Source organism: Lissotriton vulgaris, chromosome 1_1 (genome assembly GCF_964263255.1).
Source record: "Lissotriton vulgaris chromosome 1_1, aLisVul1.2, whole genome shotgun sequence".
NCBI classification, from domain to species: Eukaryota; Metazoa; Chordata; class Amphibia; order Caudata; family Salamandridae; genus Lissotriton; species Lissotriton vulgaris.
The window spans coordinates 39,665,993-39,680,239 of record NC_141685.1 but is presented as its reverse complement, the minus strand read 5'-3'; the positions used below and the strand labels follow the sequence as shown (position 1 = coordinate 39,680,239).

Genomic DNA, 14,247 nt, shown 5'->3' with positions numbered 1-14,247 from the left:
AGTGTTCTCTGTTACAGATAACATATTGTTGGATGAACAATGCCCCCAAAGTTCGGCTCCATGGGTTGAAGCTCCCCTTGCTTGGGTCTTATACATTTTAGCTGGAGGGCCCACCACCTTTTGGGTGCCATTTTTATGTACTTTTAAAATGCCCCCTATAAACTGAGTTAATTTAAGATTGGCTTTCTTTATTTGGGTCCCCCAATCCATCTTGTCATTCAGTGTGAGGCCCAGATAATCAAAAATGGACACCCTCTCTAAAGGCCTACCTTCCATTTGGGGGGAGGGCAGTTTCTAGTGTTGGCATGGAATACCATATATTTGGTTTTCTGGATCTTTAATCTCCAAATCCCTCTTCCTACAAAATTGGGTTAACTCGTCCAATACCCGCTGCATACCCATAGGGGATTTGGGCAGGAGCAGCATATCGTCCGCAAACATTAAAGCTGGTATTTTGTGGTTCGCTAACCTTGGTGAATCTATGTCCTTCACTGCCAAGAGAGTTTCAATTAGATCATTTAGAAAGAGGGAGAACCGAGTCGGCGCTAGGACACTTTCCTGTCTCACCCCTTTCTCTGCAGGGAGGGAGCTGTCAATTCCCCTTTCTTACCATGTCTTATCCTCGCATAAGTACCATCGTGTAGGCACTTCAGCTGGTCGCAAAGGTGTACAGGTACTCCCATATCAAGGAGTAGACCCCATAGCTGATCGCGGTTCACCATATCAAATGCGGGTTTGAGATCCACGAAGGTTAGGTAAAGACTGCCACCCTCCAAGATTACAGATTTCCAGTTAATCAATTGCAATCTGAAAATCTGCTAGATGGTCGAAGTTTTTGACCTAAAACCAGCTGGTAAAGGAGTTAGGATGTCCACCTCATCCATCCATGATTGCAATCGGCCTAGAAGAACCCAGGCAACTATCTTTTGGGCGACATCAATGAGGCTTATTGGCCGATAATTTTCCGGGTTCAGAGGGGAGTCTTTTTTGTAAATAGGAATGATTTCTGCGCCAGCCCAAGTTGGTGGGGGTGCCATACCTTGAAGGATGGCGTTAAATAAGACCCGTAGGTAGGGTGCCCATACTGTTTGTTCATTCCTAAACAGATCACCACAAATTCTGTCCAACCCGTGCCTTATTTGGTAGCAATTTTGCCAGTGCCAGAAGAACCTCTGCCAATGTGCAGAGAGGTGGAGAAGTGTTTAGGGGAATTGGCTCAATAACAGATACCCTTGCAACTTTGTCTCCATCTAAAGGCCTTGAATATAAAAGTTAAAAATGGGATCTCCAAGCTTCTTCCCCCAGATTTGGTTCGATCGCTGAGTTGCCTTCGGATTTACCAGTTTTTACTAGGTTCCAAAAGCCTCTCATATCTCTATTGTCTAAAGCTTTCTTAATAGCTTCCCATTTCTCAGTCTCCCACTATGCTTTGGCTTCAGCTAGGGTTTTTTCATAGAGTGCCCTAGTTTCTTTGATTCATAGGTTGTCCTTATCCTTAATCCCTGATAACAAAGCACATTTTGCATCTTACATGCTTTGTTGTACCAGGGATGTTTCGGTTTAGGGTCAGACTTATTATTATTTTTCCCATTGTAGAAAAACTCCACCCAGTTTGAAAACAAATTCTGGCAATTCTTACCTAACGCTAGCAATGATTCGTGGCCTCGGCTATTTTCTGAGACATCAAATGCGTTTTCTAGAAACTGTATAATTTGTTGGTAGAGGGAGGACATTTTTTCTTGTGATTGTGCTAATGTTCGCCATTGTACTCTCCTGCCTCCTTCAGTTGCAATTAAATTTGGGACAGAATGTGATACCATTCCCTGGTCAACCTTGGGCTGGGAGCAATGGGTTGTGATCACTCTCACATCGAGGCTGGACCGCGAAGTCCAGAATTCTATGCCATAACTCAACCTCTACCAGGATATAGTCAATTATGGATGCCTGTCCCTGTTTATTAAAAGTAGGGTTCCCCGGACTGTCCGAGGGAAAGCAGCCATTACACGCCCTAAGCAGATGACTGAATGTAAAAGAGTTAAATTGAAGGACAAGGGGGGACCACCCCCTTATTGGGTAGCTATTACATTCTGGTATTTCCCAGACCGAGTCTTCCTCGCTAGTAATCGTCGTAGTTATACCGTTAAGGGGTTTGAAGTGACAATTAACGTCCCGTCCAATAATTACGTGTACAGACTCGGGTAGAGTGGGAAGGAAGGAAGCCAAGCACTCAGTCTGTGAGGTTTGTCCCTGCCTGACTGGGTGAGAATAAATATTAATAATAGTCATCTTTAGAGAGTTATCAAAGGAAAGGAGAATGCACAAGGTATTCGGGGAGGAGGTGTCTACCATCTTGATTGTACAACTCAACTGTATACCTGCCCTGAGGGTCTCCCCCTGGGCCCCTGAACAGCTGGCGCGCACTAAGCAACGTATCCTACTCTATACAATGCTATCGTTGACTATGTTTCCTGGAACAGACATAGCTCATGGGTATCTACATAGTCTCCCCAATCCAGAAGATCCCATTTAGAGGAGAGACCTGCTATGTTTCAGGATAAATTCTTAGTGTTTTGTGGTTCTTCGACTGTCCCAGTCTTCATGTGCGTAGGGCCCCGTCCTTGTGTGGGATGGTGGTAATCCCCTGGTGTTTTAGCAGGAGCTCCACGGATTCTGACTACAAATGTAGCCTCATCGTTTTTTCTTAAGAGGTTGTTCTGGGAGCACCAGGCTTTCACAATTTTGGAGCTTAACTAGCTGGTTATTCATAGGTTCCTGGTGATTAGCATAAGGGTTTAGTCAATCAACCAGGTCTAGGGGGCTAAAACTATTGCTGACAGAGATGTTAAACGGCGAGATGGTTTCAGGACCCCAACATGGGTTTAGTAGATTCTTAGTCTGTGGTCTCATTTCCCTCTTTTTGTACACACTTTCCATACTCTCTATCAAAGAGCTAGGAGGATAAAAATAGCCTTGGTGGAGTGTGTGAATACCACTTGTCTCCCTGGGCGGTCTCCATTCGAGAATGTGTTGGACCACCCTGCTGTCCCTCAAGTTAATCAAAACGCTGTCACCCGGGATTTCTTTCTGCCTCTGTCCCAACCAGCTAACCCTGCGTGCAAATAAAATTTCACTGTGGATTCGGTGGGGGAGAGGTCTACGCTTGTTTAATCAAAAGATAGTTTTGTTTTTTAAATCAGGATATGACTCCCCACGACCTATCTCCAGCTGTGGGACTCCAGCTGGTATGACCACATAGGGAGAAGAAGCTGGGGGCAAATCTATACATGGCAAAGTGGATTTTTTCCCCTTAGGTTCGATTGGTGTATAGTCGTATTACCTCCTTTACGATTACTAGGTAAAAGGCGTTCCACTAACGGGCCAGGTATGGTTGCCATGTCCCTAGAGCCATAAGCATTGTCTGCAGCTTGGTTCACCCTATATGAGGAAGTGGCTTGGGCCTGGATTTGTTGGGTTCGGGGGATAGTTCTAAGGCTTTTGTTTGTGCTGTGGTTTTTGCCTTTCAGGGACAGGTAGCCCAGTTAGGGCAGGTGGAGTCACTTGATTTTGTTGGGGGACAGAAGTCTGGGCCAAAGAATTAACGGATCCAGTGATTTGCAAAATTGTATTAATTCTACTCCCCCAAGAATCTACTGATGAGGTCAAGTTTTCAAATTCTAACTTTATGAGGTGTTCAAAGTAGGTTTTAAACTCTTTTACCATGTTTGTTGCCCTTGTCGGTGGCTCCCTTAATTCTGAGCTATTTTCACCAGCTCCATGTCCCACTGGTCGATGATTTATCACCACCTCAGGGTTATGGTTCACATGTTTCCCTCCCTTATGATCTTTTTGTTTCCAGAGTGCTCCTTTCCTTTTAGCCCCCTCCCGTCATAAGTTTACTAGAACTTTCTTGTTTAGGGAGTGAGTCTGGAGTGGTCAGGAGATCAGGTGTTTGGAAAGAAGGGAGTGCTCCTGGCTCCAAAGTTTGTGGGGTTCTTGGAATCGTTGGTGTTATAGAGAGGCGTCTCTCGGTGCATGCTATTTCACTGGAGACAGCTCCTATTGCCTGTTGTAGCTTTTTATCAATGGCTGTGGGTTTGGCAGTGGGGGTTAGCACAGGGAGGTTTTGCCTAGTAGTTGACCTTGTGGGCGTTGGAGTGCTCTTCCCCATAATTATTTAATAACTAGTCCTCCTCAATCTTATACACAATTATCTAGAACTATTCCGTTAAATAGAGCAATAACATTCAGGTTTCAATACTAGTGTCAATCACTGGCACAGCATACATGTAGTAACTCACTTTCACAGACACAAATTCCTGAAGTTCGTACCTTGATGCATTGAGAATCTCTGGAAACTAATAATATACATTAGATTAGCAATAGCACTTCCCTGGCCTCAATATCATCGACTGACATGGTATTTTAGATTGTGTGACATTCAGTACATGAACATTCCTTGTATCAGTTCCATTTAGCAAGCTGAGACAGGGTAATTCACCCTTGGCCTTGACTTAACACCCCCTGGACTGTCAGTGTGTGTTCTCCTTCCAGAGTTCCGGCACTGTTTTATGTTTCCTGTGTAACACAAATTGAGTCTTGGGCTTGTTGAAGATATTACTGACCGGGCAACCAGTATCGCTGTCGACTCTCATGATGGGTCTTCCTCTCGGCTGCTGCAGACTCTTTCTTTGAGATGCTTAGATAGACTCCTCTGGTGCAGTAAGGATTCAGGCTTAGTGATTGTTCCACATGCCTCAAAGGGCACTTCATTTCTGAATAGTTCTTCTAGCACTTCCTGTGTACAGCATTGGTCTAAGTGTGTCCCCACCCCAAATGAGCTGCATGGGTTTTCAGTCTTGCCGTTATGCATCACAATGTCACAGAGTTTGATTTCACCAAATGAAAACCGTACACTCTTTCAGAGAGGGTACTTCGATCTAAGGGGGCTGAAATCTACAGACCTATCCCTAATGGAAAATGGAATTGTCTCTTACTCTTCCCTCGATAGCTAGAAAAGCCAAGCTTTCCTGAGCAGGACACTCTATTCTAGTCGTAATCACAGATCACATTCATATCCAGTCCTGATTATTGCTCGGATCGCAAATGTTTTGCGGATAACAGTTTGGTTCATGCTGATATGTTACCTCCTTTTGCATTCTTTGCAAATACCTTATGCAAAAATGTTATCCTGTAACTATATAATACTGATTCACCAGTACGGAGTGCACTGTATTAATGTTTAGTTTTTTGATTCCTTACGCAGCATCTGTGGTGACGCTGTTCTCCCAAATGGCTGCTTCAATGTTTCAAGTGCTGGAATGTTTACGGGCACTGTCTGAAACCTAATTTAGACTTTTGTCTGTCCATCTTATTGATTCAGCGGAGAGGTAAGGGAAGTAGATTTGTTGGCAGGGCAAGTAGATTTTTGTGCCATTTTGTCCTTCGACAAGTAGATTTTTTAAACAATTCCATACCTCTGCCATTGTCAACAACTCGGTTTGAGATCACAAATGTCTTCATTGTTTAGGTGGGGAACTTTAACTACCTGATGTTTGCCTAGAAAATGTTACTGGAGAAAGTATTCCTTTGGTAAGATACAGGACCTCTTTATGATTGAGTTTAAGAACGATCGAGGCATGAGAAAACTATATGTGGCAGTGAAGGGAGCCTCAGTTATAAGTATTCCTTTGGTAAGATACAGGACCTCTTTATGATTGAGTTGAGGAATGATAGAGGCATGGGAAAACTATATGTGGCAGTGATGGGAGCCTCAGTCATAAGTATTCCTTTGGTAAGATACAGGAGCTCTTTATGATTGAGTTTAAGAATGATAGAGGCATGAGAAAACTATATGTGGCAGTGATGGGAGCCTCAGTCATAAGTATTCCTTTGGTAAGATACAGGAGCTCTTTATGATTGAGTTTAAGAATGATAGAGGCATGGGGAAACTATATGTGGCAGTGAAGGGAGCCTCAGTTATAAGTTGGGTAGACCAAAAAACCGTGGGGATCACACTGAATCTCAACAGTGTAGAAGAGGTGGTATTGATCGATGATGAAGGTGAGGGCGTGTCATCCTTTGCACAAGAGTCCCTGAGGTTTTCACAGTAAATGTACGAGAATTGCAGGGGTTCACTCACAAGATCACCTTGAAGGAAGATGCCAGACAGATCTGTCACACCTGCTAGAGTGAGAGGTGAGGTCAGTAATGAATGAAACAGACTTGTTGACCATGGAATAATTGAACCTCTGGCGTTGACTGAGTGGTTGGCTCCATCGACCTCACCTCGGGTAAGTTTGCACCCAGATAGCAAGAATGAGACGGCTTTTATCAGCCTTTTTGGTTCTCTCTTCATAAAAATGCGTTTTGACCTAGCGTCTGCTGCTGCTGTATTCCAGCTGTTGATGCATCACATTTTTAAAGACACCACCGGAGTTGTATATTTTCAGGATGATCTATTGGTGATGGGAACATGATGATAAGCTGCAAATGGTGTTGAAACATAAGGGGGTGACAGCAGAGTTTAAAAAATGTGCATTTGCTGTGAAATCTGTGACATACCGTGGGCATGAAGTGAGTGAAATGGAATCACGCATAAAAAAGAAATCTTGGGTCCATCGAGATTGCTCCTGCTTCAGCCTCAGAGGATGAAGTCATATCCTTTCTGGGGTTGTCAGAATGTTCTTTTGTAAACAACTTTTGCGAGCAAGACTAATGGAATTAGACAATTTCTTAAGGATCGTACTGAGTTTGTATGTAATAATCAGTTGCAACAAGAATTGACTGCAGTCAAAGATTATGTATGTCAAGCCATCCCATGCAGGGTTTTAATCCCTTGGCTCGTTCTGTTGTCACCACAGATGCCCATGGAAAGGGGCTCAGTTCATTGCTTTCCCAAATTGACAAGAAGGGAAGTGAACCCATACTGTTGCTTACTTCACATTCCTTGTCTCCATCTGAGGAAAAGTTTTCAGTCGTAGAAAGATGGTGGCTTGTGTGTGGGCTTTAGGAAAGTTTAGGCAATATATTTGGTGGTCTGTGTCTACATTACGCACGGGCCACAAGCCCTTGACTAAAATCTTAACGACTACTGAGGAGTTAAAAGCACCGCCATGTGTAGTCTCAATGTCTCGGAGGCTCTTGGATTGTAATTATAATGTTGAGTACTTCCCTGGCGTACAAAACAATGTGGCAGATTTTCTAATCAGGTCTCCCTTGATCATGGATGAACATATAGGGGGAGAATAGGAGGACTATAGCGTAGGCTTTTCTGAGGTGATGAAGACTGTGCCATTTCTGTGGATGATTGGAAATGTTGTTTTACGAGGAGGATAGAATTTTATGTACAATCAAAGATTGCTGTCTAGATGGTTTGGCCAAGTATGAACTTTCTGGATAAAAGTTCCAAAAGATTTTGGGAAGTAAGGAATGAGTTGTCAGTTGATAACAAGGGGTGCTTGCTGCGAGGAGATAGGATAATACCTCTTATATCCTTGAGGTCCAAAGGTTTGGCCATCATACATGAAGGGCCTTTGGGAATGATCAAACCTAAGATACAAGTTAAAATGTACTTTTGGTGACCTGGTGTTAATGTGGAAAGATATATAAGGAATTGTATGTCCTGTGCTAATGTGGACAAGTCCCAGATCACATTCAAACCACTCCTAGGAGTTACGAGTATTCGCTAGGGTCTTTGGAAAGACATTGATATTCTAGGGATGGGTCTTGATTGTACTGGATTTCCAAAATACTTTATAGCCCTTTTGGATTTGTTTTCCAAGTGGCCAGAAACATATGTGTTTACCATGGTTGATTCTCGTGCAATTGTATTTTTTTAAAGGGGTGTTCCTCAGAGAGGGAATACCTAAGACATCGTTGACTGATATTGGATCACAGTTTGTGTCAGAGTTGTTGGAGCAATTCTTGTCCCCTCTATCATCCTCCTAGCAATGGGTCAGTGGAGCGCTTCAATAGGGTGATTATGGACAGTATACAAATTGCCGTTCAGAATGGTAAGTGCTGGGAATAAGGGTTGGACAAGTTGATTTAGTTTTACAGAATTACCCTTGATAGAGTGCAGCCTGTGTCGAGTGTCAACGAGTCGAGAACCATTTATGAAGGACAATGCTCCTTGGTTGTCTGGAGATCGACATGAAGAGTGGTCTTCCTCTGTGATCATGAGTAGCCTGAGGAGAGCCTAAGAGGTGCTTAAAGAGTACTTTGATCAGGAACATGGTGTTAAGAATGTGGTGTTGGAGTCGGGTGATTGGGTGCAAGTTGAAATGGGTGTGAAAGTTTAGAAAGGTCAAAGAAAAATAAGACAGTCCCCTTCAGGTGATCGCATTTGTTTCTATTTCTGCTCCATTAAGTGATGGTTAAGACTTTGCATTGCAGTAAATTATCCAAATGTAACAAAACTCTTGTGTGGAAGGAAGAGAAGGTGATGTGGAAATAAGGAATGGTTGGCTGTGGAATGATGAGGGCAAAATGTAGGTCTTGAGAGCGATGACAACAGTGTAAATCGTGAGAGTTGTTGTAGGGAGGGGAGTGATGAGGATGTTGTGGAGATGGGTGAACAAGGGGACACTCCTGCATGCAACGGTATGGAGCACCCTGATATGGTTCCTGCACAATCTTCCCACACTAATAAGTGGGTAAGAGACAGTATGCAACCAGAACAAGGTAAGGATTTAGTTATGATTTAACAGAGATGACTGCCATGCAGTTGCTGTCATTATATTGCATTCTGCTCCTTGCTCAAGGAACACATTATATTTATAATTGTTATGTGTATTTTGTATTTATCGTTTTAGGGTTATAACATATTGGTTTATTTATTTAGTTTGGTAAATTTTGCCAGGTTTTAAAGGAGGAAGATGTGCTGTGTTTGTAAGTGGCACGTGCCCCTTGTTGGTATTTGGAAGGGTAGTGGATCTGGATTGCGGAGCGGTTAAGGGGATCTTCTGTATGAGGCACTGACGACACTCGACAATGCTTTGCCTCTTTAATAATCTACTATTTAACTCCCATTGGACGCATGAATCTTTACATTTTCCTTGGTGGTGGCCGAGACTGGGCCCAAATAACACATCTACCTTTATCACCAAAAATGTTGATGTCTCCGTTTTGTTTTTTGGGGACTTTAGTGTATCATTCGTGTTCGCAAGCCATGCCTCACAAGTGAGGTAACTTGTTTATCCGGAGAAGTGTGGCACACAGAATAGTGCAACAATTGTTATTATGAATTGAATGTCTCTCCATAATTAGCTTCCAAATGTGAGTGAGTGTGCAAGAAAGATCACGTTTTGCAAATTACCCTCTGAATCACATGATGGTGTGTGTAACCTAAGCTCAGGCCTCTCTGAGTAACCACCATCCCTAGAATTAGTATCTGGGACACATTTCAAAAATGCAGAGAGGCCCCTCATTTTTCATCCATTTATTTCCCAGTATGAATTGAAGCATGGTGGGTACACAGTGAAATATCATTATTTTGTATTTATTTTTTATTTTTTATTTTAAAAAGTTGTATATAGCGCTGGCTAGACCCGGAGGTATCACAGCGCTTTACATGAGCATCAGATCATAGTTACAGGTTACATAGGTTACACATTTCTTAGAGCATGGCAACATAGTTACTTGTAAGGTCGAGATAAACAATAAGCACAAATACGTAAGCGGAAAAGAAGGCAAGGTGAGAGATTCAGGAGGGGGTTGGAGTAGGGGAAGTAGACAGATAATGAAGGTGGGAAAGGGGAGGGGAGGGTGAGAGACACAGTGGACTCACTCAGCGGGTTCGCTGAGACTCCAGAGTATAAATATTGGATCTTTCCCCTACAAGGGGAGAAGGAGTGCTTAGTCAAAGGGCACAAATGACAGGGGGTAGGCAGAGTAGCAGGCAAGGGGAGAGAGGATCGGAGCTCGGGAAGAGACAAAAAGGAGAGACGAAAAGAAGTCTGCCTAAAGACCGACTGGGTAGGTGACGACCAAGGAGGTAATCCACGGCCCATCTCCCCTATAGCTAAACCAAGTAGCTCCATCGGGCATCAGACAAAATAGTTCAGTCTCAAAACATTGAGAGAGGACCGAGGGAGAGACATAAATAGAGGGAGGATGCGGTAGGAGACGATAGGAGAGGCGACAGGAAGTGCAACAATGTGGTTCAACAAAATACTAGAAGAAGATCAACAAGTAAACATTAAATCAAACAATCAGCAATACAACTAGGGGAGGAGAGAAAGGCGAGAGAAAGTAGTCGGGGGGTAGGGGAAGAGAGAGAGTGAGGATAAGGGAAGAGACAACTATAGAGACGAAAGGAAGTCTGTCTAAGGTTCACAGAAAAACAGGGTGGGGACAAAGGGACAACCAACAAACGCTATATAAACCTACAATGAGAAGGGTCTAACAGACGTAACCATGTATTGCTTTTGTAAATTTGAAATTGAGGTCTACAATTACAGATGGAAACGTGAGCTATTTCTATTTTTTCCATTATTTTTTATTTTAATTAAAAAAAATACCTGTTGCTGAATTTGTAATGTCTAGTTTTCAGAAATGTATAGCTTTCCGGGTTCACCCATGGCCTTCGGATCTTTCTCCACCGTAAATTGCAAGTAGGTGGAAAGCACATAAAAAGGGAAAATGGACCATCCCTTGGAGAAGTTAACATACTGTGGTATTATTTTTTATAACTTTGGCTGTACCTGAATGCTGGGAAGTTAGGGATCTTGCAATCCAAACCTTTTGTTGATGTCCCTTATTGCAGGGGGGATGTTTGGAAGGCTTAAGTGTGAAGTTCCAGAAACCTAAATGAAAGGACTTACCACAAGGGAGAATATTCTTAGCAGCAAAACGGCTAAAGGCGAAACCAACCCATATGTTTGTTTTCACATACAAAGTATTTATTGGGAATATATAATGACTTATCTAGTGAACACATATCTGTGTAATATAATCAATTTAAAATAAGAATAATTATAAATTATTTTGTGCAGATGAGTTGAAGGATTTAGAGCCTCAAATTATTCCATGTGATCTTACACACACAAGTGTAAAGCGCGGCTGTTGTCTTACTTTGACAGGTCACGTGACTGCGGATTCTGATGTGTTATTCATGGGAAACGAGTTCATGGAGGATACGCAAGTTACATCTGTGAAGGAGCAAGGTGGCTGTCCCGGCACAGGTTAGAGATGCGTGTCACCTGCAGAGTGGATGCGTGCTAAGGTGAAGGTCCTACCAGATCCTTCTTGGCCCACTGAAGAGAAAGGTCTATCTCACAGGCCCTGCAGAGCTGAGAGAAGGACCACGAGGCCTGTAGCCCCTCGCTCAGACTGGACCTGAAGGAACACTTATATATAAACCTTCACTCAGCAGACTCTAGTGTATGAGGGAGACGAGACATCGGTCACTAAAACAAAGACGTACACGCGATGGAGTCTTTTAGATGCTGTTCAACTAGGGGTCATTTTAATTCCAAGATAGCTGCTAATGACTTAATAGGAAGTCGTAATCTATAACGAGATATGGAGTCAAATGGATTGTTAATTTTTATCTCCTGAAAGCGACATTGCAACTCTGCTCATACTGCAGTACTTCACGTAATGAACTATCACATACAAATTTTCAAATCCCAGGGAATTGATGACGTCCGAAGAGGCCCGTCATCTCTCACAGACGTTGTGAAGGTGATCGTTTGGGGCTGGTCTCTTAAGAACCTGGCCCGTGCACCATGAGTATAACTCAAGATCCTTAGTTAAAGGTCGGATGGTGTTGACTCTTGAGAAGGATCAGCCTGTTGCCACTCACGGAGATCAGGTGCGCTGCGGAGACACTTCGCTGACGTGGAGAGGAGAAGTGTAATATTAGGATGACATTTATGATGGGTGAACCAAGTAATGGATCCAGTGAGCTGTTCAGGGCATTTAACAGATTATGATAACTGGATTGCTTCTGGACTGAACCACCTACTTAGAATAAGTCAAGGTATCAGAAAGGGAGACTAAACCGCCTGATAACCTACCGTCTGACAGTGAAGCTCATGACTGCCATGGAAACAAAAGGCTCCAGGTTCAGGATGATAACAACAGCATCCTCTGTATCCAGGCCTTTTAATATATGTATTGCTGGCATGCACCTATTATTTGGGGCCTTAATAAGCCATTATCTGCTCCTCAGTCCAGCATTACGTTGACTTCCCTTTTACAACTGTTGGAATGCAATGCAATCTCTGCAAGCGCACAAACTAACCTAAAGCCAATAGGTTAGTAGGTAACATCTACCAAGTTCCTTATTCATTCTTTTGAGATGCTCCTCAATCTGGGTGTGAAAGAGCGTGTTTAGTTTTTTTTTTTAAAGACTCCTTACCCACCAGCCTTGTTGGTGGCTTGCATCATCATTCGGGATACCTAGCGCATCAAGAGTGTGCCTTTGTCGGCTTTTTACAGAGGAGCAGGTTTTTTTAGGAGGGTGTTTGATTATCTCAAATGAGAAAAAGAGGTGAATTAAAATTTTCTTTTGAATTACCCAACAGTGTGGTCTACTTTAATAATGGCAACCGTAGACAAGGATTAAAAGTAGTGGTGGATGCGTTGTGGTTGTGAGAAACCAACAAACTCTCTCATTATTGGTATGGGTCGACATGTTTTTTTTTGCTCCAAGGTGGCCAACTGGTAGGGAGCTCCGTCTAGATGCTCCCAGGGCTAGGGATCGCCATTGGCGCAAATCCTGTCGAAAGCTCAGCCCTAGCCCACCACTCAGGAGAACGGGGAATAAACATAGGGGCCAATGCCATCGGAATCTAGCGCCCCCAGCCGTATCGAGGACCGAAAAAGAAGCTGCAAAGCTTACCAGGACATGCAACCCACTCCACCTGCTCAGCCTACCTCACGAGAGGGATGTATGTCGTTACAACGCATACTTTTACAACGCATACCTTTACAACACATTTTTTACACCGCAACATCCATTACAACGCATTCCATTACAACGCATGCCATTACAACGAATTCTTTGAAACTACCTTTACAACACATTCCACTACAACGCATACTACATTTACAACGCATACCATTACAATGCATACCATTACATTGCATGTATGGTAAGTATTGGATAGTGTAGGGGTAAAAATTACTATTCCAACTCCATGGGGTGCAACAGGAGAGTAAGTGTTGGATAGTGTAGGGGTAAAAATTACTGTTCTAACTCCAGGGGGTGCAACAGTAGGGTAAGTGTTGGATAGTGTAGGGGTAAAAATTACTATTCCAACTCCAGGGGGTGCAACAGTAGGGAAAGCGTTGGATAGCGTGGGGTAAAAATTACTATTCCAACTCCAAGGGGGTGCAACAGTAGGGTAAGTGTTAAATAGTGTAGGTATTCTATGTAATGGTATGCATTGTAATGACTGTGTTGTAATGACATGTGTTGTAGTGGTATGCGTTGTAGTGACATGCGTTGTAATGGTTGCGTTGTAATGGATATTGCGTTGTAAAAGTTTCGTTGTAAAGGTAGTGCATTGTAAAAGTTGCGTTGTAAGTGTTGTTTCCCTCACGAGCAACCCCTGCCTCGCACTGGGTAGCACCTAGGTGGTTTAGTGGGGACATCGGTGCCACATGTAAATGTAAATGTAATGTAAATGTACATGTATTTATATAGCGCAAATCACCGACCCGGTATCTAAGCGCTTGCTTAGGGAACCCGTCCTGGTATTCCCCTGTGAGATACCCCCGGCAGGGTATCCACAAGGTGAAAGCCAGGCATCCCGCCGCGAGGGGCCGTTGTGGAGATTAAGCAAGCTATTGCCCAGAGTCGCAGAGTGTGAACCTGTGAGTCGAGTAGGCACCGGAGCGAGAATTATCTAGTCCGTGGAATTTTTGATCCCAAGACCCACCGAGGCGGGGAATTGAACCCTGGTCCAGGACCGATCTCAGCTTCCGGGTCTGCCGCCTCTAACCCCTGAGCCACACTTCTCCACATCCACATCTTGTGCTGCATTGCGCACCTCAGCGCGGTCTGCTTCTGGGCATGCCTCATGCCGACGGGGGAGTCCCGTGGTGTGGGGCTCCGGGGGAGTGTGCGGCTCCCGGCCCTCTGGACGCTGCTGCACTGTGTGCTGCTGGCCGGGGTCGGGCGAACATGTCCCCTCGCTTCGACTGCAGCAATCTTGTGCGGGCCACCTCCTGAGTGATCTTGCCTCGACTGCGGCGATCCTGTGAAGCCATCTGCTGGGTAGCCATCCGCCACCACTG

At 43.9% G+C, this 14,247-nt stretch overlaps 1 protein-coding gene across 2 annotated transcripts in view; it reads left to right on the top strand.

Moving 5' to 3' along the window:
• The window catches only part of LOC147737108 (uncharacterized), a 96,085-nt gene that overhangs the window by 17,878 nt on the left and 63,960 nt on the right, over positions 1 to 14,247 (top strand). Inside the window, exon 1 of one of the 2 annotated variants that reach the window (XM_086963899.1) lies at positions 10,765 to 11,183. The exons of the other annotated variant lie outside the window; for it this stretch is intronic. Coding sequence (XP_086820025.1) covers positions 11,114 to 11,183 — 70 coding nt within the window. The 5' untranslated portion in view covers positions 10,765 to 11,113. Of the gene's footprint in view, positions 1 to 10,764; positions 11,184 to 14,247 lie in introns of those variants that run through there. 2 annotated transcript variants of the gene reach the window in all.